This window comes from Myxine glutinosa, chromosome 2 (genome assembly GCF_964187855.1).
Source record: "Myxine glutinosa chromosome 2, kmMyxGlut1.1, whole genome shotgun sequence".
NCBI lineage: Eukaryota > Metazoa > Chordata > Myxini > Myxiniformes > Myxinidae > Myxine > Myxine glutinosa.
The window spans coordinates 261,572,785-261,598,272 of NC_136262.1; the positions used below are offsets into that span (position 1 = coordinate 261,572,785).

Genomic DNA, 25,488 nt, shown 5'->3' on the forward strand with positions numbered 1-25,488 from the left:
TTTTAAATTACGTGGTGGTGAGGTGTTTTAAATTATGTGGTGGTGAGGTGTTTTAAATTATGTGGTGGTGAGGTGTTTTGAATTACTTGGTGGTGAGGTGTTTTAAATTACGTGGTGGTGAGGTGTTTTAAATTATGTGGTGGTGAGGTGTTTTGAATTACTTGGTGGTGAGGTGTTTTAAATTACGTGGTGGTGAGGTGTTTTAAATTATGTGGTGGTGAGGTGTTTTGAATTACTTGGTGGTGAGGTGTTTTAAATTACTTGGTGGTGAGGTGTTTTGAATTACTTGGTGGTGAGGTATTTTGAATTAGTTGGTGGTGAGGTGTTTTGAATTAGTTGGTGGTGAGGTGTTTTGAATTACTTGGTGGTGAGGTGTTTTGAATTAGTTGGTGGTGAGGTGTTTTGAATTACTTGGTGGTGAGGTGTTTTGAATTAGTTGCTGGTGAGGTGTTTTGAATTACTTGGTGGTGAGGTGTTTTGAATTACTTGCTGGTGAGGTGTTTTAAATTACGTGGTGGTGAGGTGTTTTGAATTACTTGGTGGTGAGGTGTTTTAAATTACGTGGTGGTGAGGTGTTTTAAATTATGTGGTGGTGAGGTGTTTTGAATTACTTGGTGGTGAGGTGTTTTAAATTACGTGGTGGTGAGGTGTTTTAAATTACGTGGTGGTGAGGTGTTTTGAATTACTTGGTGGTGAGGTGTTTTGAATTACTTGGTGGTGAGGTGTTTTGAATTACTTGCTGGTGAGGTGTTTTAAATTACGTGGTGGTGGGGTGTTTTAAATTATGTGGTGGTGAGGTGTTTTGAATTACTTGGTGGTGAGGTGTTTTAAATTACGTGGTGGTGAGGTGTTTTAAATTATGTGGTGGTGAGGTGTTTTGAATTACTTGGTGGTGAGGTGTTTTAAATTACGTGGTGGTGAGGTGTTTTAAATTACGTGGTGGTGGGGTGTTTTAAATTACGTGGTGGTGAGGTGTTTTAAATTACTTGGTGGTGAGGTGTTTTAAATTACGTGGTGGTGAGATGTTTTAAATTTTGTGGTGGTGAGGTGTTTTAAATTACTTGGTGGTGAGGTGTTTTAAATTACTTGGTGGTGAGGTGTTTTAAATTACGTGGTGGTGATGTGTTTTAAATTACGTGGTGGTGAGGTGTTTTAAATTACGTGGTGGTGAGGTGTTTTAAATTACTTGGTGGTGAGGTGTTTTAAATTACGTGGTGGTGAGGTGTTTTAAATTATGTGGAGGTGAGATGTTTTAAATTTTGTGGTGGTGAGGTGTTTTAAATTACGTGGTGGTGAGGTGTTTTAAATTACTTGGTGGTGAGGTGTTCTAAATTACGTGGTGGTGAGGTGTTTTAAATTACGTGGTGGTGAGGTGTTTTGAATTACTTGGTGGTGAGGTGTTTTGAATTACTTGCTGGTGAGGTGTTTTAAATTACGTGGTGGTGAGGTGTTTTGAATTACTTGCTGGTGAGGTGTTTTAAATTACGTGGTGGTGAGGTGTTTTAAATTATGTGGTGGTGAGGTGTTTTGAATTACTTGGTGGTGAGGTGTTTTAAATTACGTGGTGGTGAGGTGTTTTAAATTATGTGGTGGTGAGGTGTTTTGAATTACTTGGTGGTGAGGTGTTTTAAATTACGTGGTGGTGAGGTGTTTTAAATTACGTGGTGGTGAGGTGTTTTAAATTACGTGGTGGTGAGGTGTTTTAAATTACTTGGTGGTGAGGTGTTTTAAATTACGTGGTGGTGAGGTGTTTTAAATTACGTGGTGGTGAGGTGTTTTAAATTACGTGGTGGTGAGGTGTTTTAAATTACTTGGTGGTGAGGTGTTTTAAATTACGTGGTGGTGAGGTGTTTTAAATTATGTGGTGGTGAGATGTTTTAAATTTTGTAGTGGTGAGGTGTTTTAAATTACGTGGTGGTGAGGTGTTTTAAATTACTTGGTGGTGAGGTGTTTTAAATTACGTGGTGGTGAGGTGTTTTAAATTACGTGGTGGTGAGGTGTTTTGAATTACTTGCTGGTGAGGTGTTTTAAATTACGTGGTGGTGAGGTGTTTTAAATTATGTGGTGGTGAGGTGTTTTGAATTACTTGGTGGTGAGGTGTTTTAAATTACGTGGTGGTGAGGTGTTTTAAATTATGTGGTGGTGAGGTGTTTTGAATTACTTGGTGGTGAGGTGTTTTAAATTACGTGGTGGTGAGGTGTTTTAAATTACGTGGTGGTGAGGTGTTTTAAATTACGTGGTGGTGAGGTGTTTTAAATTACTTGGTGGTGAGGTGTTTTAAATTACGTGGTGGTGAGGTGTTTTAAATTACGTGGTGGTGAGGTGTTTTAAATTACGTAGTGGTGAGGTGTTTTAAATTACTTGGTGGTGAGGTGTTTTAAATTACGTGGTGGTGAGGTGTTTTAAATTACGTGGTGGTGAGGTGTTTTAAATTACGTGGTGGTGAGGTGTTTTAAATGACGTGGTGGTGAGGTGTTTTAAATTACGTGGTGGTGAGGTGTTTTAAATGACGTGGTGGTGAGGTGTTTTAAATTACGTGGTGGTGAGGTGTTTTGAATTACGTGGTGGTGAGGTGTTTTGAATTACGTGGTGGTGAGGTGTTTTAAATGACGTGGTGGTGAGGTGTTTTAAATGACGTGGTGGTGAGGTGTTTTAAATGACGTGGTGGTGAGGTGTTTTAAATGATGTGGTGGTGAGGTGTTTTAAATTACGTGGTGGTGAGGTGTTTTAAATGACGTGGTGGTGAGGTGTTTTAAATGACGTGGTGGTGAGGTGTTTTAAATTACGTGGTGGTGAGGTGTTTTAAATGACGTGGTGGTGAGGTGTTTTAAATGACGTGGTGGTGAGGTGTTTTAAATGACGTGGTGGTGAGGTGTTTTAAATGACGTGGTGGTGAGGTGTTTTAAATGACGTGGTGGTGAGGTGTTTTAAATGACGTGGTGGTGAGGTGTTTTAAATGACGTGGTGGTGAGGTGTTTTAAATTACGTGGTGGTGAGGTGTTTTGAATCACATGGTGGTGAGGTGTTTTAAATGACGTGGTGGTGAGGTGTTTTAAATTACGTGGTGGTGAGGTGTTTTAAATTACGTGGTGGTGAGGTGTTTTGAATCACGTGGTGATGAGGTGTAATCGTCCCAAACTTCCAGTCTGCACCTACCCCTCCCCTTTGTATGTGCTGAGGGGTTCTTTCTTGAAAAAAAACATTCAACCTAAATTGTTTATAAAAATGTAATATCACAAACACAACAAATACATTTGTGCAAAGTAATTGTTTGTATTATGATTGGTGTAAATCATGACAACACAGCAACTCAGGTGCAGTCATTATCCTCAGCTAAAAGAAGCCCATTCCTCAGTAACGACGCTCGGCGAGCCGAGCCAAGTTAGTATGTGTGTGTGTGTGTGTGTGTGTGTGTGTGTGTGTGTGTGTGTGTGTGTGTGTGTGTGTGTGTGTGTGTGTGTGTGTGTGTGTGTGTGTGTGTTGATTTGATATAGTGCGGTGATGATGGGCTCAATGGATTCCTCTAATAATATAATGTTTCCTTGTTTTTATAATGAACTAGAGTACCACCTTTTGGCCACGCCCTTATGGGCGTGTCCGTGAGGCATTTCCCGCCCATTCAAGATATTGAACAGGTTGTGTTGAACAGAACAGGTTGTACTGAATTCCATTGCAGCGTTTCGGGGTGAGTTTATGTTGTTGCTGCGCATTGCGGCAACATTAACCACAACTGTGGTGTGTGACAAGTGTGTGTACCAAATGGCGACCGACAACGAAGTGTCCAAGTTCCAAAAATATCCGATAAGTTATAAAAACGTTTTTTTAAAGTGACGATGACGAAATAAAGTTTCGAGTGGGCGTGGGAAGGACAATGAAGTCAAATGACTAACTCTCGGCATGTGTTTGGGCAAGTTTTGACAAGTCTCCGCAAACCTGTTTATCTTTGTGTAACTTCCAAATAGAGTTCTGTGACGTGGCCAAAATGGTCGATCCGGACTGTGATGAGGTGGTCGATCCGGACTGTGATGAGGTGGTCGATCCGGACTGTGATGAGGTGGTCGATCTTGCTAAGTTGACCAGCTTGGATGAGGAGCACATCCTCGGAACGCTGCGCGAGCGATACAACAAGCAGAAAATCTACGTGAGTCCACCTGTCCTGTTTTACACCTCGTTAGGTTTTTATAAGAATTCTCATATCAGGTGTAACATGTCACGTGATTTGAAAAGTCGTCCAGCTTCTGCAAACATTTTTTTCATGTGATTCTTCTTCTTCGTTCGTATTCAGCACAAGGCTGTGGGGTTGCTGTGGGGTTGAGAGTGCGGCTGTGCCGCTGATGCAGTGCCCTCTTCTGGTTAGGGCAGGAATTTATCATTTTTTCAGGGTGCCGGCGATGGCTCACCTACTCTTCAGGAAGGATACCTTGGGATCTTTAACGTCCACCAATGAATTCGGGCACACGGGACGACACGCATATTGATGCCAGTCAATGCCATCACGCACACACCCTGCCTGTGAGACACCGGTGCAGGTCGAGACTGGTTGTTATATTGATATAGTACGTACAGTGGATGCAGGTGTCGAGTCGGGTATCCAGCTCCAATGGCTTGATCTCTGATCATCAATTTGGTTTCAGACCAGGTCACTCTACTCTGGACATGCTGCTTCTGCTTTCTCAACAATGGATGGAGGTCCTCAATGCCAAACAGGAAATTAGAGCTGTCTCCCTTGACATATCACGTGCCTTCGATAGGGTCTGGCACCCCGCTCTGCTCACCAAACTCTCCTCCTTTGGGATCCATGGAAATCTCCACACATGGCTGGCGGACTTCCTCTCTAGTCGTAGTAAACGTGTGGCCCTGAATGGGTTTCTCTCATCTCCTCTTCCTGTTCAGGCTGGAGTTCCACAAGGCAGTGTTCTGGGCCCTGTGCTTTTTCTGGTCTTCATCAATGATCTCTCCGACTCTCTTGAAAATCCTCTCTATCTCTTTGCTGATGACTCCACTCTCTGCCGCTCCATTCCTCTTCCCTCAGATCGGCAGTCTGTAGCCTCCTCACTCTCTGCAGACCTGGACAAAATCACAGACTGGGAAAACAAGTGGAACATGTCTTTCAATCCTGACAAATCGCACACTCTTACGATGTCTCTCCGAAAAGACCGACTGGACAACCCTCCCATCCACTTTCTGAATAATCCTCTCCAAGAAGTTCTGTCACTCAAGCTTTTGGGTCTCACTATCTGCCATGATCTTTCCTGGGAAAACCACATTTCAAATCTGGCCTCCAAAGCCAGTCGCCGACTGGGCATCCTCCGTCGTGCGAAGTCCTTCCTTGGCACACCTGAGCTCCTCACCACATACAAGGCTTTCATCCACAGCTCAATGGAATACTGCTCTCCCCTCTGGGCTGGTGCTCCTGCCTCACACCTAGCTTGTCTTCACGCTGTTGAAACCAAAGCGTTCAGAATCATTGGAATCTCCCGCGATGAAGCTAACTCCAAGGGCCTCTCACTCACTCACCGCAGGCAGGTTGGTGGTCTTTCCGTCTTCTACCGACTCCTCTCTGACCTTGCCCCCCCAGCTCTCTTTGGGCTCTGTCCCCCAATTATTCCTACAGGTCACACACGATCTGCCTGCAACCCTCTTTTGGTTAAACTGCCAAAATCAAGACTCTCTGCTCACCTTCACTCCTTCATTCCTCTTTTCTCCCGCATCTGGAACAAACGCCCTCACTCTCTTCAATCCCACTCCACCCTCCAGGTCTTTAAAACAGCTGTTCACCACCATCTCTTATCTTCCCCCATCCAAAACCTTGATCTTTAAGACCCCCGCTAATTTCATCCCAAATCCACTTTTTTGAAATACCAACTTCTGTCCTGGAAGTCCTTGGTGTCCTTGTGTTTTATACTTCTTCCACCCCCCCCCCCCCCGTCCCACGCATCCTCCCCCCAAGCCCTCTCCCTCCCACACATCTCCCTGCTCTCAAATGTTGTGTTTGTGTGCTTCCCCTTCTCTCCCCATCTTGTCTTCCGCTCCCTCTTTTTATATATTTTGTTTGTCTGTTTGATTTGTTTGTGAAATAAACGTTAGCTCTTCCACGAGCCTCGATTCAGTATACAAAAGGTGTCGAGTCTCGGCTATATGTTGACAAAGTCCTCGTCGTTGTCTGGATTAAACTCGATTGGATCTGAGCATGACTGTGTGGCATCTTCTTAACATGTAGGCTACTGATGCGGTATGAGTACTTATGCGGTGTGAGTATTGATGCGGTATGAGTACTGATGTGGTATTGAGTACTGATGCGGTATGAGTGCTGATGCGGTATGAGTACTGATGCGGTATAAGTACTGATGCGGTATGAGTGCTGATGCGGTATGAGTACTGATGCGGTATGAGTACTGATGCGGTATGAGTACTGATGCGGTATGACGGCTGATGCGGTATGAGTGCTGATGCGGTATGAGTACTGATGCGGTATGAGTACTGATGCGGTATGAGTACTGATGCGGTATGAGTGCTGATGCGGTATGAGTACTGATGCGGTATGAGTACTGAGGCGGTATGAGTACTGATGCGGTATGAGTACTGATGCGGTATGAGTACTGATGCGGTATGACGGCTGATGCGGTATGAGTGCTGATGCGGTATGAGTACTGATGCGGTATGAGTACTGATGCGGTTATGAGTACTGATGCGGTATAAGTAGTGATGCGGTATGAGTACTGATGCGGTATGATGCTGATGCGGTATGAGTACTGATGTGGTATGAGTGCTGATGCGGTATGAGTGCTGATGCGGTATGAGTGCTGATGCGGTATGAGTGCTGATGCGGTATGAGTGCTGATGCGGTATAAGTAGTGATGCGGTATGAGTGCTGATGCGGTATGAGTGCTGATGCGGTATGAGTGCTGATGCGGTATGAGTGCTAATGCGGTATGAGTGCTGATGCGGTTTATAGCTGCGTTGGGATTCAAACCCAGGCTGGACACCTTAGAGGGCAGTGTGTGTACCTCTGGGCCATCCTGCCAGCCCGTGGTTCTTATTGCGTGATTCTCATTATAAACTTGTCTGTCCCAAGACTTAAATTATTATCTGCTTAAGTTCATGGCTCTTTGTCAGAAGTACCCTACTTAGATTCAATTACCAGAATTTGCCTGTTTTACAACTTAGTAGAGAAGTAGCACATGCACATTTACCTCTGATCTGTCTAGTCTGGGTTCGATTCCCAACCCGGCTAAATTTGCATTGGTGTTTTCCAAGCAGAGTGTTGTATCACAAAGTTCCCCGTCTCTTGGATTGACCCCAAGCTGAGTGTCCCCTCTGATAGCATTACCTGGTGGATGTTAAAGATCAACTAGTGCATTTCCTAATGAGTAGGTGAGTTATCGCTGGCACACTCAACAAATTATAAATTCCCCCTCAAATCACCATCATTTTAACATCAGGCTTGGCCAGCCCAATATGTAAAGGATTTGGGCCAAAAATGTTCCCTGGCTGACGCCACAAAAAGGTGGGAATAAAAGTAGTGGTAGTAGCAGTTGTCGTCGTAGTCATCGTAATTGCACTAGTCATAGTCGGAGTACTCTCTCGACGTAGCCTGGATTTGGGTTCAGGCCGAGTCTAGCAATCTAAGAGTGAGGTGTCACAATGACCAGTATTAGTCCAGGATCCAGGCCCCCACAATTTGAGAGGCCCTGACATGGCTTCCTACACATTTTGTTCATGTTTTCTTTAGTGTGAGTTATACCCTGAGGTAAGATGAATTACTAACTGGTCTGCTCTGCCGGTACCACCATGCTGGTATGTCTTCGTACGTAACGAGTGCAGGATGTGACGAGAGTAGTACCGGCAACAAGAGTCCATTAAATGCTGCAATGTCTCGTCTTATTTCATACATGGATGAGCCCCTTTTCAGAGATGGCAGTGTGTTCTTTATCACTGCACTACGGGACAAATTCCGTCACGACCTAACAATCATGGAGTGGAAAATGCTCCATCTTACCGATCTCAGGCCCTGGTAGCACGTCTGCTCACACGTCGCCCACACACCCAGACGTGGTTGAGAAATCCGTAGCATACTGTATGAGTTTGTCAAGGAAAATGTGACGAGAATTCACGATCATCACCTGTGACCAGGCGATCTATGAAGTCGCATTGGGTCTGCAGAAGACGAGGAAGCCACAAACACCCACTACCAGTCAAAAGTTTAGGTACACCCAACATAATGTGTTCAATGTGCAAAATTAACATAAGATGTGAACAAAACTCTTACCAAAGATAAGTCTACTTCTCTACTGATAATATATTGTTCTTCAATGCATCTTTCTTGTGCGAAACGTAGGTTTAAAGCAATTTCTGGAAATAGGTCGAAAAGTGCAATACAAAATCCAAACTGAAACACGAAGTTCATGTTATTAACATTTCATCTCGGGAGCAAAAACTGTTTACAAATACTCTGCTCTGTGAGGAATGAATGTTTGTGCTTGGTTTCTTCATCACGTGCAACGTCTATTAATGCCAGGCATTGCAAAAAATGTTCACAGAAAGACCAGCCATGCAATGCAATGAGTGTTTTTGTGTTTCATATTGCATGAATATGGGTGACAAAGCTCAGCTAAAGCTAGAAAAAAGACAGCTAATTGTAACTTTGAGAAAAGAAGGCCAATCCTTGAGATAAATTGCAAATAAAATTACAAGTGCCAGTAAATACAGTTGCTTGTGCCTTAAAACGACATAACTAAACTGGTAAAAATGACGATAGAAAACGTTCTGGTCGACCAAGAATCACAACAGAATCGCAGGACAAGTAATTCGAGTCACCAGTCTGTGCAGTAGACGTCTTACAGCACCGGAAAATAGAGCCCAGCTAAACATCTCCAGCATTGCAACTGTTTCAAGGCCTTCTTTTCTAAAAGTTACAATTGCCTGTCTTTTTTCTCGCTTTAGCTGAGCTTTGGCACCCATGTTCATGCAATTTGAAATAAAGTCGTGTCTCCTTCAGCCTGGAAACACCATTCCCTTTTATCCCAAAATTATTCCCACTGCTTCGTAAATGCAAAACCTTCCTCCCTACAACATTCTCTATGGGTGTGAATCCTGGACCTTGACCCAAACATTGACGAAATCACTGGATGGGACGGGACCCAGTCCCGATTGATTCGTAAAGTTATGAATGTTTCTTGTCGAGGCCTTATCACTAACAGGGATCTGTATGGTTCTTAGCCCTTATGTCTGCTATAGTGAGGAAATGCCACCTTCGCTTTGCTGGTCATATGATGCGACATGAAGAACTTGCAAAGAAAGTTCTATTCTGGAGGCCCGAGGAACCCCAGAGAAGGAATCGTCCCCTCACAACCCTTTGAGACATAATCGAGAAGGACTCAATCTTGTGTGGTGGTGATTTAGTCAATGATATGTCTCTTTGAGAATCCTGGAGAATCGAATCAATTCATCCTTGTCACACACCCAACCTGTCCACCAAGTTTCGTCAGAATCCATCCATAAGTTTTTGAGATATGCTCACAGACAGGCAGACAGGAGTGAAAACACAACCTCCGTCAACCTTCGGTGATGTAGGTAACAACAACTATTCCCACTATGGATTCCTCTCCTTACCATCCTGGATAGACACTCCATACTGTGGATAAACTCTCCTTACTATTCGGTATTAATGGATGAATATCTTTCTGTCTGACAGGAGGTGCAGAGGTAGCGCTCTTACCTGTGAGATATCTCTTTTGGGTTTGATTTCCAACCCGTCTATAGACTGTAGCATCAGTGTGTTGTAGGTATGGCGTTGCATCACAAAGAGTGTTATCCATCGGGTGGATGCTAAGCCGGGTGTCCTGTCTGCTCGTACTTGATGGTGGATGTTAAATATCTCATGGTGTCTTTCGTCATCGCCAGCACTCTGAACAATTCCCAAATCCTGCCCTGACTACCCCTGCTAAGACAAAGGCAAACTACCCAGTGTATTCCTTGCTATGAGACTGCTTTGGCAATGCTGAACAAAAACAATAGTACATTGATAATGGTTCCATATTATTTTGCTAATATTCGACAATGAATCGTCACGCATGGGTAAGGGACGCACGCATGCATCACGCTGGTGGCTTAGTGGAAGGACACTGGGCTGGTAATCCTATAGGTTGTGGGTTAAAATCCAGCTAAAGGTGGTAATAGTAAAGAATTGTGTTCTTTAAACTTCTGGAAACTGAGACATTGTCAGAATTACGATGTAGCCATATTAGCTCATTAATGACCAACAAAAGCCAAATTCACTCATTAATGATCTCCACAAGTCGCATTTTCCTCTTGGACATGTCGTTTCGCTGCAGTTCGATTAAAGTACAAGAAGCACTCATTTCTGTGATAAATGATATTGCATCACGAAGATTGTAATTATAATGACACATTCATGGATGTCTCTTTTTCAGACGTACATCGGTGACATATTGATATCAATAAACCCTTACAAGCTGCTGCCGGTTTACAAAAATGACGTAAGTATTCAATTTCTTCTTTTTATATATTGTAGTGGCTTTTTAGATTTTTATATGTGTTATTTGTATATTTTGTATTATTTATATATTTTATCTATACCTATAAAAGGCAAAAATCTCTCTCTCTCTCTCTCTCTCTCTCTTTGTTTATATGTGTTCTATGCACGGCAACATCTCTTAAGTTACAAAGTCCAAACTCGGGGTACAAATACAACTGTGAGTAGGGGGTAAAATAGGCTATGTGGATACGGCCTCATGCGGGTGTGGGGAAGAGGAGGGGGCATAAATTTTCTATGTAATTTTGTACCTTGTAACGCCACCTAGTGGTGGTGGCAGAGGGTATTACAATTCCGATGGGCTACGCCATCTTGAACAATGTTTGTCTGTCCGTATGTATGTCCCCTCAAACATATATCAATCAGAGCTGAGGATATGGTCACATGACAGGGTGATGTGATTACGTCTGATGTCATTACGGCGGTGCGGCTGCTGACTCTCCACACTACGCCATTTTGATTTATATGCCGTTCATGCCAAATATATCGTTGAACAAGTCATATATCACAGTCGCCATGCTCTACCTTCACGTTTTTCATTCAGTGTGAAACAAACAAACCGATTGTTAAAATGATCATGAAATATCGAAATTATCGGTGTTACGTCTCTTCCAACAAAACAGTGCGGTACGTAATGTTATATGCTTTATGACTCTTCTTCGGACCGCTTCGGACAAATTAAGCCCAGGTTTCTTAATACAGTAGTGTATCGTTTCAGTAGTATTGTTTTCGTAATTACTAGGGCATGCCCGTACTATATATAAGCTAGGACGTGCCCGTACGTGGGTGCCCGTTCCTTGCCAAAAAAAAAAAAAAAAAAAAATTTGTGTAGGGGTGTGTGTGTGTAAACATCCTAGGGCGTGCCCGTACGTGGGTGCAAAAAAACATGCGTGCAAACAACAACAACAAAAAAAAACTTTGAAACCACGTGGCAGTAACGACCACAGAACCCCCCCCCCTCTATTTACATGAATGGTTTGGTCCATTCGCAACGACCACAGAACCCCCCCCCCCCCTCTATTTACATGAAATGGTTTGGTCCAAAGCGAACGGCTTGCGGTGTTTGGTAAAGAAATCGCCATAGCTCGGTAACTACTTGTCCGATTAATTTCAAACCTTGAAAAGGCACATCCTCGGGTCCCCAGCAATATACCTGGCAAGTTTCAAGTATATCGGACCGGTAGTTGTCGAGAAACAGCGGTCACAGACAAACATACACACATACACACATACACACATACACACATACACACATACACACATACACACATACACACAGAGATTAATGGAATTATAGATAGATAATAATATCGTAAATATAACCATAACACTTTAATCCCAATGTCGTTTATGGATTGAAGCGGTGTATGGTTCATGATGTTCGGCACTAATATTAACAACCAAGGAAGTAGGGAATTAGCCTGGGTTTTTTAATGGTAATATCATTTTCGAAATAATGATAACATAACGTTAATATTATAGTAAATCGAATCGTAACACTAATCCGTTCATAGTGACTGCAAACTTACTGGAAGTTAAAATATATTAGTTTTGTGTCTGTTACGTCATTACGTCTATGATGTCATTACGACGGCTGAGTCCACCGACCGACATTTTTATTTACAAGTACACCCGCTCACTACGGGAGCAGCAGGAAGGGTCATTCCTCTTTGTGGTATATAAATTACAGTCGATCTATGGTCGTGTCTCAAGAACATTGGGTGTGTGTTCATTTACCAAGGTTCTTGTGGAAAGACCGCCAAGTGGTTTAAGCATTCGAGCAAGCACTTCATTCAAAACCGTTAAGGAACGGACGGCTTGGCAAGCGCTAGCTAGCTGCTTGGTAAATGAGCACACCTCCAACCCATGCGGGGTACATAGATTACAGTAGATCTTCCCTCAGTTCTGTTAGTAAAACTTACCTCACGGATGTCGGGATTCCTCCAAATGTTGTTGTTTAATGTTATAAGCAGCATTAGCGACTGTTTGAGCGAAAAGCTAGTCATATGCGTTTGTGGTTTAGAATATTTTACAAGCCCGGCTACGTGGCTGTTAGACTTTTAGTCTTCTTTACCAGGGCAACGCTGACGTTAAAGCATTATTCCCACGGGTAAATTAATTTTGGCAAACAGGACACCTACCTAATTGGTGCATCAGCAAAGTGATGGGCAAGCTCCGCTAGTATTTATATATATATATATATATATATATATATATATATATATATATATATATATATATATATATATGTATGTATATATATATATATATATATATATACACAGTGTGTATAAAAAAAAAGGTAATCCGAATTCAAGGGGTTAATATGCAAAGGTTATTTAGTTTGACAATTTACATGTGGTTTACCAATTATGAGGAGATCCTCAGCTTTCCATTGATGCCTTTCATGCATCATTGCTGTCACACATGATGGAGTACATGTTCATTGAAAATGACAAGTTCAAATCGCATTTTTACAAGTTTGGCTAATCGGTGCAAGACAGTTTGAAATGGACGCATTACTTCTCGACTGCCACGTTGATTTATGTAAAATTCTTAAGCTGGTCTGGTAATCGTCGGTTGCGTCATCCTTTGTTTAAGATGGGTATTTAAGATGGGCCTACAGTGTATGGGTTTAGAGACAGTCTGAGTCATTGAAAAGATGGTTCAACTTACGACTGAACGGCGGACCTTTGTGGTTACAACCTTTCACCAAACTGGAAGTTTGCAGCGAACTCGTGATGCGTTCAGGGAACGTTTCCCAGAACGGGAGCCTCCAGCAGCCAAAACCATCTGGGCGAATGTTAGAAAATACCAAGAGCATGGCACTAGCCTCAACCGCAACAAGGAGCATTCTGGTAGGAGGCACACTGGGCGATCTGGTAGGAGGCACACACCCGCCAGGGACCCGGCTATGGTGAGACGAGCAGTTCAGGGCATGCTCCGCCGCTGTGAGCTTTGTGTTGAAAGGGGAGGTGGACATGTTGAAGGTGTGGGTGAATAAAGGCCATTCATTTCTGAGAAAAGTTCACATCTGACGTTCCTTTTGCACCAATTATCCTGACTTGCATCGAATAGACCAAACTTGTAAAAATGCGATTTGAACTTGTCATTTTCAATGAACATGTACTCCGTCATGTGTGACAGCAATGATGCATGGAAGGTATCAATGGAAAGCGGAGGGATCTCCTCTTAATTAGTAAAGCACATGTAATTTGTCAAAAATAAATAACCTTTTCATATTAACCCCTTGAATTCGGATTACCTTTTTTTTGATACGCACTATATATATATATATATATATATATATATATATATATATATATATATATATATATTGTTGCGGTTTTGAGTTTGTACAATAAAGGTTCTTTATCAAAAATCTTTATCCACCACTAGGTGGCGCTATCTTTATCAAAAACTCTCTTCCTCACTCGCCCTGCACTGCACTCTCTCCACCTCACCCCCAGGAATACCTCTGGCTACGGCTTCCCCTTCGCTCCCACCTCTTGTTCATATGTGTGTTGTACCGTCCACCAAACAGTGATGACTCCATCTACATCTCGCTGTCTGATGATATGGACCAACTTCTATCTACTCATCCCAACTCTCTCTTCCTCATATGTGGTGATTTCAACTGTCATCATGCCAGTTGGCTGGGTGTGGGTACCTCTCTCACCAGCCATGGCTCCTCAGCAAAGGACTTCTGCGACTTACTGGGACTGACACAATCTGTCAATTTCCCGACCCGGATCTCAGTCAACGGAACATCTTCTCTTCTGGACTTGGTTATGACTAACTTCCCTGAAAATGTCTGCTGCTCTTCTTCTGCTCCGATCGGATCATCTGATCATGTCCTTGTTAAAGTGGACATCTCTCTGACCATCCTCAGGGAGCCTGCTCAGCGTCGACGAGTCTGGCATTTCACTCAGGCCAACTGGCACGGTCTTCAAGCAGCCATCAATCATCTGGACTGGTCTCCCATTTCTACCACCTCTGACATCAACTCATCCTGGGAATTCTTCCAAAGTAAATTGCTCTCTCTCATGCACAGATTTATCCCATCTCGTCTTCAGTTGTCTTACCCTTCCTCCCGTCCATGGTACACGGAATCTTGTGGTGAGGCTGTTGCCCAGAAACAACTTGCCTTCGTCTCCTGGAAAGCAAATCCAACGGAAGGAAATCTCATTTCCTTTCACAAAGCCCGAAACAAGTGTGTGTCCACCCTCAGGAGAGCCAGGAAACAATATCTCTCCGTTCTCAAGACCGAACTCTCTTATCTGTCTCCCTCTTCCAAATCCTGGTGGCGTCTGGTCAAATCCGTTTCTGGTGTTTGTTCCCCCTCCATCCCCTCCCTTACCTCAAACGGCTACACAGCTGACTCCGCACGTGAAAAAGCTGAATGCCTCAACTCTGTGTTTGCCTCTAAATCTTGTGTCCCAAACCCATCCCTCTCTGTACCCACCATACCCAGTCGTACCCTGCTGCTCCTGGACTCCGTGTCCTTTCCTCCTGACAAGGTGGAAAAGTTTCTGTCAACCCTCGACTCTGATTCTGCAACTGGACCCGACGGCATCAGCCCACGGGTCCTAAAATCCTGCTCTGCTGCTCTATCTCACCCTCTCTCTGTTCTCTTCACCCTCTCTTTTGCTCAAGGTCAACTGCCATCTGCTTGGAAATCAGCCAACATCACCGCTTTGCACAAAAAAGGTGCAAAAACAGATCCTAGCAACTACAGACCAATCAGCCTTCTCCCAATTATCAGCAAAGTCATGGAATCCATCATTGCTTCGGATATGAAATCTTTCCTCTTCTCCAATGGCTTGATCTCTGATCATCAATTTGGTTTCAGACCAGGTCACTCTACTCTGGACATGCTGCTTCTGCTGTCTCAACAATGGATGGAGGTCCTCAATGCCAAGCAGGAAATTAGAGCTGTCTCCCTCGACATATCACGTGCCTTCGACACGGTCTGGCACCCCGCTCTGCTCACCAAACTCTCCTCCTTTGGTATCCATGGAAATCTCCACGCATGGCTGGCGGACTTCCTCTCTAGTCGTCGTCAACGTGTGGCCCTGAATGGGTTTCTCTCATCTCCTCTTCCTGTTCAGGCTGGAGTTCCCCAAGGCAGTGTTCTGGGCCCCGTGCTTTTTCTGGTCTTCATCAATGATCTCTCTGACTCTCTCGAAAATCCTCTCTATCTCTTTGCTGATGACTCCACTCTCTGCCGCTCCATTCCTCTTCCCTCAGATCGGCAGTCTGCTGCCTCCTCACTCTCTGAAGACCTGGACAAAATCACAGACTGGTCAAACAAGTGGAACATGTCTTTCAATCCTGACAAATCTCACACTCTTACTATGTCTCTCCGAAAAGATCGACTGGACAACCCTCCCATCTACTTTCTCAACAATCCTCTCCAAGAAGTTCTGTCGCTCAAGATTTTGGGTCTCACTATCTGCCATGATCTTTCTTGGGAAAACCACATTTCCAAGCTGGCCTCCAAAGCCAGTCGCCGACTGGGCATCCTCCGTCGTGCGATGTCCTTCCTCGGCACACCTGAGCTCCTCACCACATACAAGGCTTTCATCCGCAGCTCAATGGAATACTGTTCTCCCCTATGGGCCGGTGCTCCTGCCTCACACCTAGCTCGGCTTCACGCTGTTGAAACCAAAGCTTTCAGAATTATTGGAATCTCCCGCGATGAAGCTATCTCTGAGGGCCTTTCACTCACTCACCGCAGGCAGGTAGGTGGTCTTTCTGTCTTCTACCGACTCCTCTCCGGCCTTGCACCCCCAGCTCTCTCTGTGCTCTGTCCCCCAAATATTCCTACAGGTCGCACAAGATCTGCCAGCAACCCTGTGATGGTTAAACTGCCGAAATCTCGGCTCTCTGCTCACCTTCACTCTTTCATTCCTCTTTTCTCCCGCCTCTGGAACAAACTCCCTCACTCCCTTCAATCCCACTCCTCCCTCCAGGTCTTTAAAACAGCTGTTCACCACCATCTCTTATCTTCCCCCATCCAAAACCTTGATCTTTTCTACCCCCGCTAATTCACCCCAGATCCACCTTGTTTGAAATTCCAACTTCTTTCCTGGAAGTCCTGGCAGTGTCCATATGTTTTATACCTCTCCCACCGCCCCCTTCCCACGCCCCCCCCCCTAAAGCCCTCGCCCTCTCTCAGATCTCTCGATGTCTCCATGTCTCTCGGTCCCTGCTCTCAAATGTTGTGTTTGTGTCCTTCCCCCTCTCTCCCCATCTTGTCTACCGCTCCCTATGTTATATGTTTTATGTGTCGGTTTGTCTTTCTGTGTGATTAATGTTCGCTCTTTCACGAGCCTCGACCTTGTATACCCAAAAAAAAAAAAAAAAAAAAAAAAAAAAAAAAAAAAAAAAAAAAAAAAAAAAAAAAAAAAAAAAAAAAAAAAAAAAAAAAAAAAAAAAAAGAAAAGAAAAGAAAAGAAAAGTTGAATTTCCCCCTCATAGTTTAGTCACACAACAACACGTAGCCTCACGATAGTGCAGTTATTTATTAGTATGTGTGAGCATAGTCCTTTTCCTGTGTTAGTTTTGCGTTGAGTAGAATAATGAGAGTAGGTCCTTCATTGCCTTATGCCACCTCCATTGCCTTATGCCGCCTTACGCCTCCTTATGCTGGCTATGGCTTTTTGGCGCGAATTAACACGAGGCAGGCCTGGCAAATCGAGGCAGGACCGAATCAGGGCTCAAAGGGAGTGGCTGCGGCACTGCGTCACAGGGCGTGGTTGGAACATTCGAGAGGGCTAAGGGCGTGGCAATAAAACCCATTGCGCGAAGCCCCCACCAGCAGTTCAGTCAGTTATGAGCTCGGGGTGTGCAGTTCTGTGAGAGGGGAGCTGCACTAAGTTCTGTGAGAATCAGTTATGAGCTCGGGGTTTTGTTGAGAGTTGAGAGTTCTGTGAAGGGAGGCGCTTGACTAAGGTCTATGAGAGTTGAGTGTTGTACAAGAGAGAAGACGCGCATGAACTAAGTATAAGCGCTCTTATCAAATTGGTTGCTCGTTTGAGCTGGAGGCCGAGCCTCTATTGGGTTACGTGAGTGATAGCGCGCTGGTAACTAAACCCGCTGTGGAAAACCGCCAAGCCGGCGAGAGACGCGGACCTTTCCCTCCTGCCTCATCTGCCCTTTGTTCGAGAGACGCGCTACAAGGATCCCTTCCACCACCTGCTTGCCTTCATCACGGGACGTGCTGTGACCGTGGAGAGCCACGCCGGGCGAAGCCGTTCCTGGACGACCAAGGCAGCGCGTGAACATCCTGCCTGCATTTCCCCTTTGAGAGTGTGATTGGGCCCATGTCTGGGGTTAATATAAGACTGCTTAAGACTGCCCTGTGTCTCTTCTTCTACCGAATCATTGTACATATAATTGTAAATAATAATTAAATCGTGGTCTTCCTTTATTCGACTGTCTCGTGTTTTCCATCATTGACTAAGCGTGGTACGAATAGAACCGCTCGAATCGGGTTCCAATACTAACGGTAATTGCACGGACCACGTGGTACGCAATCCACTCGGTGTACCCAAATTACACGTGGCTCGTGCGAGGCTTGATTCCCCGCTTCCGCGGCAGCGCAGGTATTTAGGTACGTGCGAGACTTGTCCCGAAACCCTCCTTGCATTTGCCCGGGATGGGTGTTTGAAGTCTCGGTTACGCCGGCCCAGAAAGAACAAGGGGCTTAATCTCCCCTTGGTAAGGGTAGGAAGGGCAGCGGAAAACCGTAACATTTGGTAGTCAGGAGTGGGATTTGGAACCCTGGGCAAAAATTTTGGAAACCAAATTTACATATTGGCCTTAACATTTGGTGTCGGTGGAGTGAGATTTGACCTGGAGTGCGCTTCACACACTCGAAAATTATGTGCGACCGAAATTTAATTTAAAAACCAAATTTGTATTCATACCATGGCTAGCCAAGGCGGTCGTATGCCAGTGGGGGTAGATGATAAGGAAAAATGAATGACCCAGGACCCACAGGAAGAGTTGGTAGAAGAGGAGGAAATTGATGAGGGGGCGGTAGCTGGCGAAGAAAATGGCGGCGATTCACACGTGGTGGCGAGAGCCGAGCCCGCGGTGCCGGCGGTTTCGGACCTGTACGCACTCATGATTCCTGGCGACCAACCAACCGCATGGATCGCTCGGCCTTTCGAAGCCGAGCTGTGACGACGTATTCCCACACGGAGAGGCTCAAGTGTAGCAGACTGATGAGGATAGTGTACCCTACATGGAGGAATGGTAGTTTAACCATTCCTCACACTGCCAGGGCCCATGAGCATTAGATTAGGGGGATGGCAGTGACAGGCACATGGGGGTGCCAACGATGGTTACCTCCATGGGGCACCGCAGCTAGCCGAGGGAGGGCTAGCATAATGATAGGGATCTAGAAGACTTTAGAGACATGTGATTTAAGTAGTGACATCTGAACTATAGTGGGGACGTAGGTAGCTTAGCTGGATGATAATGACGAAGGGAGTGCTTAGTGTAAAGGGATGATGGGGAAGCATGAGTTTTAGGGGAAAAGCAGTTAGATAGATGATGCTGTATGTGTGAGGAATTGTGTTGAGTAAAAGGAATTGTGTTTGAGGTGTGCGAGGAAAGTGGTGTGAGAGCACAAAAGGTGTGCGACAAAAGTGGGTGTGAATAAGTGGTGTGGAATGCTTGGTGTGGAATAAAAGGTGTGGAATGCATGGTGCAAAGGAGTGAATGGGGGGAGGTGGAACCCATTCACGAAAGCCCGGGGTGGGTAGTGTAAAGTCAGGTAGAGGGCCCAGGTAAATTTGTATGGATATTGACATCTGTGGTGCGGGTAGTGGCAAGGTAGTGCTTTGGAGGGTGCGTGAGACTGTGGAATGGCTGGGCGTGTGGTTTAATTGGTGCGTATGGTTATTGGGGCACTCCGCCACTGGTAGTTTGTCGGCCAGGTGAGGCCACAGGTAGGCTCTGGGAGCCAGTTAGGGTAGTTGTGAGTTGTTGAGTGGGGCCCGAGGATCCAAAGGAAGGACCCGGGTTGCCCAATGCCAAGGTGGGCATCAGGGGGAAAAGTGCCAGGAGGGGCCTTCCCCAGTTTAGGTAGTCGCAGGAGCAGGTAAGCTCGGGTGGCGACTTCAGTGGCGGATGTGCGCAGGTAGTTGGACCTGCTAGTGGAGCCACACGACCCAGCCCCGAAATTGTGCAAGGGCACAGAGAGAAATTTCAGTGGGAGTGAGACCCAAATTTTGGAGAGCACCACAGGGTGGACAATGGGAATTCGGTTTTTAGAACCACATAGTTTAAAGATGGCCGATTGGCAGGGTATGACCCCGGGTAGTTTAAAAGTAAATGTCAGTAGTGTAGTTAGGAAGAGAAATCCCTTCGCATCATCCACAGCCAATCACCGAGGTGGACGAAGCTCCACACCAAGGCTTTGTAGACTGATTGAGAGTAAGTAAGACGCATCAGGACGTGATGAGACATTGTGTTTGTTCCATTCCTTCCTTCCTGGGAGGGATTGGGAGACGAATTTGAGATAGAGGGGTATATGGGAGACAAGACGTAGAGACGAATTTGTAAATACAAGGAAGGGCTAGTGTAGTGTAAGCCGACGATGGGGGGTACGGACGGCTAGGGACGAGCCTGCTCTGCTCGCCCTTCCGCGCCCCTTGTGTTGCTGTGTACCTTTGCGCCCTTTCCGCTTTGCTGGTCGTGTTTTGTCTCTCCCCCCCACCCCAGGACCATTTTGGAGGTGGAACTGTGCAGCACCATCGATCTGTGCAGCACCCCTGTTGCACCTTTGTTACATCTGTGCAGCCGAACTGCACAGCACTTTGCTGCCATATACTTTTGTTGTAACTTTGCTGCAACTGTACAGCACTTTGCTGCCACAAACCCTTTGCTGCACATTATTACACTTATGGACCACAAGTCTTGTGGCCTTGCACCTCTGCTGGGCAGCACCGTGCTGCAAATTCACCTTGCATCTTCGGACCACTTGTTTTGAGTGGCATGAATGTCACGCAGTCGGACCACATAGGGTTGGCCCTGCCTGGCAGAGAAATAAAATGAACGCATTGGCTGTGCATTTTTATGATGGTGTGCTAGGGATGAGAAGATTTGCAAGTTTAGTTAGCCCTGAAGAGCAGGATTGGCCTGTATGCCGGTCCGGGGGCTAGCCGGTTTGATATATGCACACAGAAGATGCAAGAAGCAAAGCAGCAAGTGTGATGAATTTTTGAGTGTGTTTTTGTCTATTTTGCTGTGCTTTCTCTCCCCTCCAATCTTCTTTCCAAAAAGGACAGGTCCTGGCTCATAGAACTGTAAATAAGGTTAAGTTTTCTGTGCTTGTAAATATAAAATGCTGCCCACCGGCTGTGTGTTTAGTTTGACAAATTCCGGATTCGGTTAACTGTGGGCGTGATTCTGTTAGATTAGCTACTCAATGCAATAGGAGGGACATATTTAGTGTTTTAAAACTGTCGCACACACGGGTTAGAGTAAATGTTAGGGGGAACCACACCTATATGTCACATGTAAAAGTAAAAGTAATTTTCCAGATCATTCTCAAAAGCGGTCATTCCATTTTTGTTGGGTTCGACTCGGGGACGAGTCTGACGAGCGAGAGGGGTAGTGTTGCGGTTTTGAGTTTGTAAAATAAAGGTTAAATTTCCCCTCATAGTTTAGTCACACAACAACACGAAGCCTCGCGATAGTGCAATTATTATTTCTTAGTATGTGTGAGCATAGTCCTTTTCCTGTGTTAGTTTTGCGTTGAGTAGAATAATGAGAGTAGGTCCTTCATTGCCTTATGCCGCCTTACGCCTCCTTATGCTGCCTTTGGCTTTTTGGCGCGAATTAACACAAGGCAGGCCTGGCAAATCGAGGCAGGACCGAATGAGGGCGGCGGAGAAGCTGACAGTAGGCGCGAGCCGCCAATCAGGGCTCAAAGGGAGTGGCTGCGGCACTGTGTCACAGGGCGTGGTTGGAACATTCGAGAGGGCTAAGGGCATGGTAATAAAACCCGTTGCGCGAAGCCCCCACCAGCAGTTCAGTCAGTTATGAGCTCGGGGTGTGCAGTTCTGCGAGAGGGGAGCTGCACTAAGTTCTGTGAGAGTCAGTTATGAGCTCGAGGTTTTGTTGAGAGTTGAGAGTTCTGCGAAGGGAGGTGCTTGACTGCGTTCTGTTGGAGTTGAGTGTTGTACAAGAGAGAAGGCGCGCATGAACTAAGTATAAGCGCTCTTACCAAATTGGTTGCTCGTTTGAGCTGGAGGCCGAGCCTCTATTGGGTTACGCGAGTGATAGCGTGCTGGTAACTAAACGCGCTGTGGAAAACCGCCAAGCCAGAGACGCGTACCTTTCCCTCCTGCCTCATCTGCCCTTTGTTCGAGAGACGCGCTACAAGGATCCCTTCCACCACCTGCTTGCCTTCATTGCGGGACGTGCTGTGACCGTGGAGAGCCACGCCGGGCGAAGCCGTTCCTGGACGACCAAGGCAGCGCGTGAACATCCTGCCTGCATTTCCCCTTTGTGAGTGTGATCGGGCCCGTGTCTGGGTTTAATATAAGACTGCTTAAGACTGCCCTGTGTCTCTTCTTCTACCGAATCATTGTACATATAAGTGTAAATAATAATTAAAATCGTGTTCTTCCTATATTCGACCGTCTCGTGTTTTCCATCATTGACTAAGCGTGGTACGAATAGAACCGCTCAAATCGGGTTCCAATACTAACGGTAACTGCCTGGACCACATGGTACGCAATCCGCTCGGTGTACCCAAATTACACGTGGCTCGTGCGAGGCTTGATTCCCCGCTTCTGCGGCGGCACAGGTATTTAGGTACGTGCGAGACTTGTCCCGAAACCCTACCTTGCATTTGCCCGGGAGGGGCGTTTCAAGTCTCGGTTACGCCGGGCCAGAAAGAACAAGGGGTTTAATCTCCCCTTGGTAAGGGTAGGAAGGGTGGTGGAAAACCGTAACAAATATATATACACATATATACATACATACATACATATATTTACACTACATGACCAAAAGTATGTGGACACCCAAACATCAAACATCTCATTCAAATATCATGGGCATTAATATGGAGTTCGTCTCCCCTTTGCTGCTATAACAGCTTCCACTCTTCTGGGAAGGCTTTCCACTAGATGTCGGAACATTGCTGTGGGGATTTGCTTCCATTCAGGCACTGATGTTTGGCGAATAGGCCTGGCTCGCATTCGGTCTTCCAATTCATCCCAAAGGTGTTTGATGGGGTTGAGGTCAGGGTTCTGTGCAGGCCAGTTATGTTCTTCCACACCGATCTTGACAAACCATTTCTGTATGGACCTGGCTTTGTGCACGGGGGCATTGTCATGCTGAAACAGGAAAGGGCCTTCCCCCAAACTGTTGCCACAAAGTTGGAATCGCACAATCATCTATAATGTCATTGTGGGCTGTAGCGTTAAGATTTCCCTTCACTGGAACTAAGGGGCCTAGCCCAAACCATGAAAAACAGCCCCAGCCCATTATTCCCTCTCCACCAAACTTTAGATTTGGCAATATGCATTCGGGAAGGTAGTGTTCTCCTGGCATCCGCCAAATCCAGATTCGTCCGGCAGACTGCCAGATGGTGAAGCGTGATTCATCACTCGAGAGAACGCGTTTCCATGCTCCAGAGTCCAATGGCGGCGAGCTTTACACCACTCCAGTCGACGCTTGGCATTGTGCATGATGATATTTGGCTTGTGTGCGGCTGCTCGGCCATGAAAAGCCATTTCATGAAGCTCCCGACGAACAGCTGTTGTGCTGACGTTGCTTCCAGAGGCAGTTTGGAACTCGGTAGCGAGTGTTGCAACCGAGGACAGACTATTTTTACGCGTTACGCACTTCAGCACTCAGCAGTCCCGTTTTGTGAGTTTGTGTGGCCTACCACTTTGCGGCTGAGATGTTTTTGCTCCTAGGCATTTCTACTTCACAATAACAGCACTTACAGTTGCCCAGGGCAGCTCTAGCAGGGCAGAAATGTGATGAACTGACTTGTTGTAAAGGTGGCATCCTATGACCGTGCCACGTTGAATGTCACTGAGCTCTTCAGTACGGCCCATTCTACTGCCAATGTTTGTCTATGGAGATTGCATGGCTGTGTGCTTGATTATATATACCTGTCAGCAATAGGTGTGGCTGAAATAGTCGAATCCACGAATTAGAAGGGGTGTGGGTGTCTGCATACTTTTGGTCATGTGTCATATATATATATATATATATATATATATATATATATATATATACACAGTCATACCCCGTTTTACGCCATTTCGACCTACGTCAAATCCGACTTTACGCCACTCTTCTAGAGTAAATTGTAGTTCAGCGAACGTCATTATGTGCGACTTTACGTCACTCCTACGGACGTGAAATTTTTTTAATTTCCTTAAAAATATATTTAAAATAAATAAAATAGTACATAAATTAACAATAAAAGAAGCTAAAAAACAATTTAAAATACAATAAAAAGCACATAAAAAATATAAAAATGTACGTACAGTACACTGTACATACGCGCAGCTGCTGGTTCTCATTCAAAACAAGTGACGTACAGTATTCCTTTACTGTGTCTGTGTTAGCCATGGGTCCTAAAAAGGATAATGCTAGTGTTTCCAAGCGTAATGTGGTTACGATGAAAGATAAGTTAAATCTGATTAAAAGGTATGAAAAAGGTGAAAAAGTGTCGGTGATAGCGCATAGACCTTATCGTGAATCGGAACCGCAATGCGTCATGGAATCGGAAAGGGGCAATAGCGCCGCAGGCGGTCGCTGTCACTTTGACAGACTGCTTGTTTACATTGACACACTACATGATCCTTACCACTTTAAATTACTTTTAGGACTTTTTTACTGTGACAAATTAACTATGAACTGTGATCAGCTCATGAGCCAGTATTTGCAAGCCAAGGACACTGTCGCAAAACTGAAAGCCGCCATTGCAGTATGCAACAAGAAGCTTACTGTTTCGGACATAGCAAACTGTGATGAACTTGTGAAACTTTATACAGGTTTACCTAGTTTTGACCTGTTTAAGTGGTTATTAGCAGAAGTATCCCCTCATGCACAGAACCTTCATTATTATAAGGGGAAATTATCAATGTAAGACAAGACCTGGCAAATAAACAATACTGCAAAACTCGGAGTTAAGCGATCTCAATCTTTAGAGGATCAACTACTCATGACACTCATGAAGTTTCGGCTTAATCTTCGCGAGGAGGACCTCGTATTTCGCTTGATGACGAACATTGTAGACAAGTTCCAGCCCGGCGATATTTGTATGGCCGATCGAGGTTTCAACATTCAGGAACTGTTCTTGCATAAGCAGGTTGTTTCTCTTCTCCAATGGGAACCCCCTTTTCCCTCAAATATTTCTTTAAATCGCTGGATTTTAATGCCAAAAAACGCTGAATTTCTTTCACATTAGCCATCTTCCTTTCCGTAAACACAGCATCGATCGTAGACAGACGCTTCCTCTTCTGGGTTCGTGTTTACGTTTGCCCCCTTTTCGATCCCATCATGCTTTGCGGTGGAGCGCCCTCTGTTGATATTTACCGATTCGTGATAAGGTCTATGCCTTAGGGCTGCCACGATCGACGGTATCGACCATCATTCATGATAGGGAACGTATTCTCGCATACGTCATTGAAAAAGCGCCGCCGGCTAAGACTGCTAAAATGTGTGTTTGTGTTCAGAAGAGACGCCATGTTTAAGGTGAATAACATAATCTTATTAATTTTATTTATTATTCTTTACAAATTCATTTATTAATTGTGTTCATTACTCATTAAAAAATATGACTAAAATGTGTTTTTAGTGTTCTTTAAGGTTTAGCGATAGTTATATACTTTCGCGAGTTATTTACTCTAGTTTTACGGTGTTTGTCTTAATTTTAAGGCATT

The 25,488-nt window shown here is 45.0% G+C and overlaps 1 protein-coding gene and 1 long non-coding RNA gene across 3 annotated transcripts in view; one reads left to right on the plus strand and one right to left on the minus strand.

Annotated features, from left to right (window-relative positions):
* Window positions 1-25,488, minus strand: part of LOC144890746 (uncharacterized) — a 388,459-nt gene that overhangs the window by 50,962 nt on the left and 312,009 nt on the right. The window lies entirely within an intron of this gene.
* Window positions 3,627-25,488, plus strand: part of LOC137420592 (myosin-IIIb) — a 103,666-nt gene continuing 81,804 nt past the window's right edge. The window contains exons 1-3 of one of the 2 annotated variants that reach the window (XM_078772499.1): window positions 3,627-3,685; window positions 3,963-4,141; window positions 10,434-10,499. In XM_078772499.1, the coding sequence (XP_078628625.1) occupies window positions 3,983-4,141; window positions 10,434-10,499 (225 nt within the window). In that variant the 5' untranslated portion in view covers window positions 3,627-3,685; window positions 3,963-3,982. The remainder of the gene's footprint in view (window positions 3,686-3,962; window positions 4,142-10,433; window positions 10,500-25,488) is intronic. The other variant, XM_078772500.1, reaches the window with a different exon arrangement.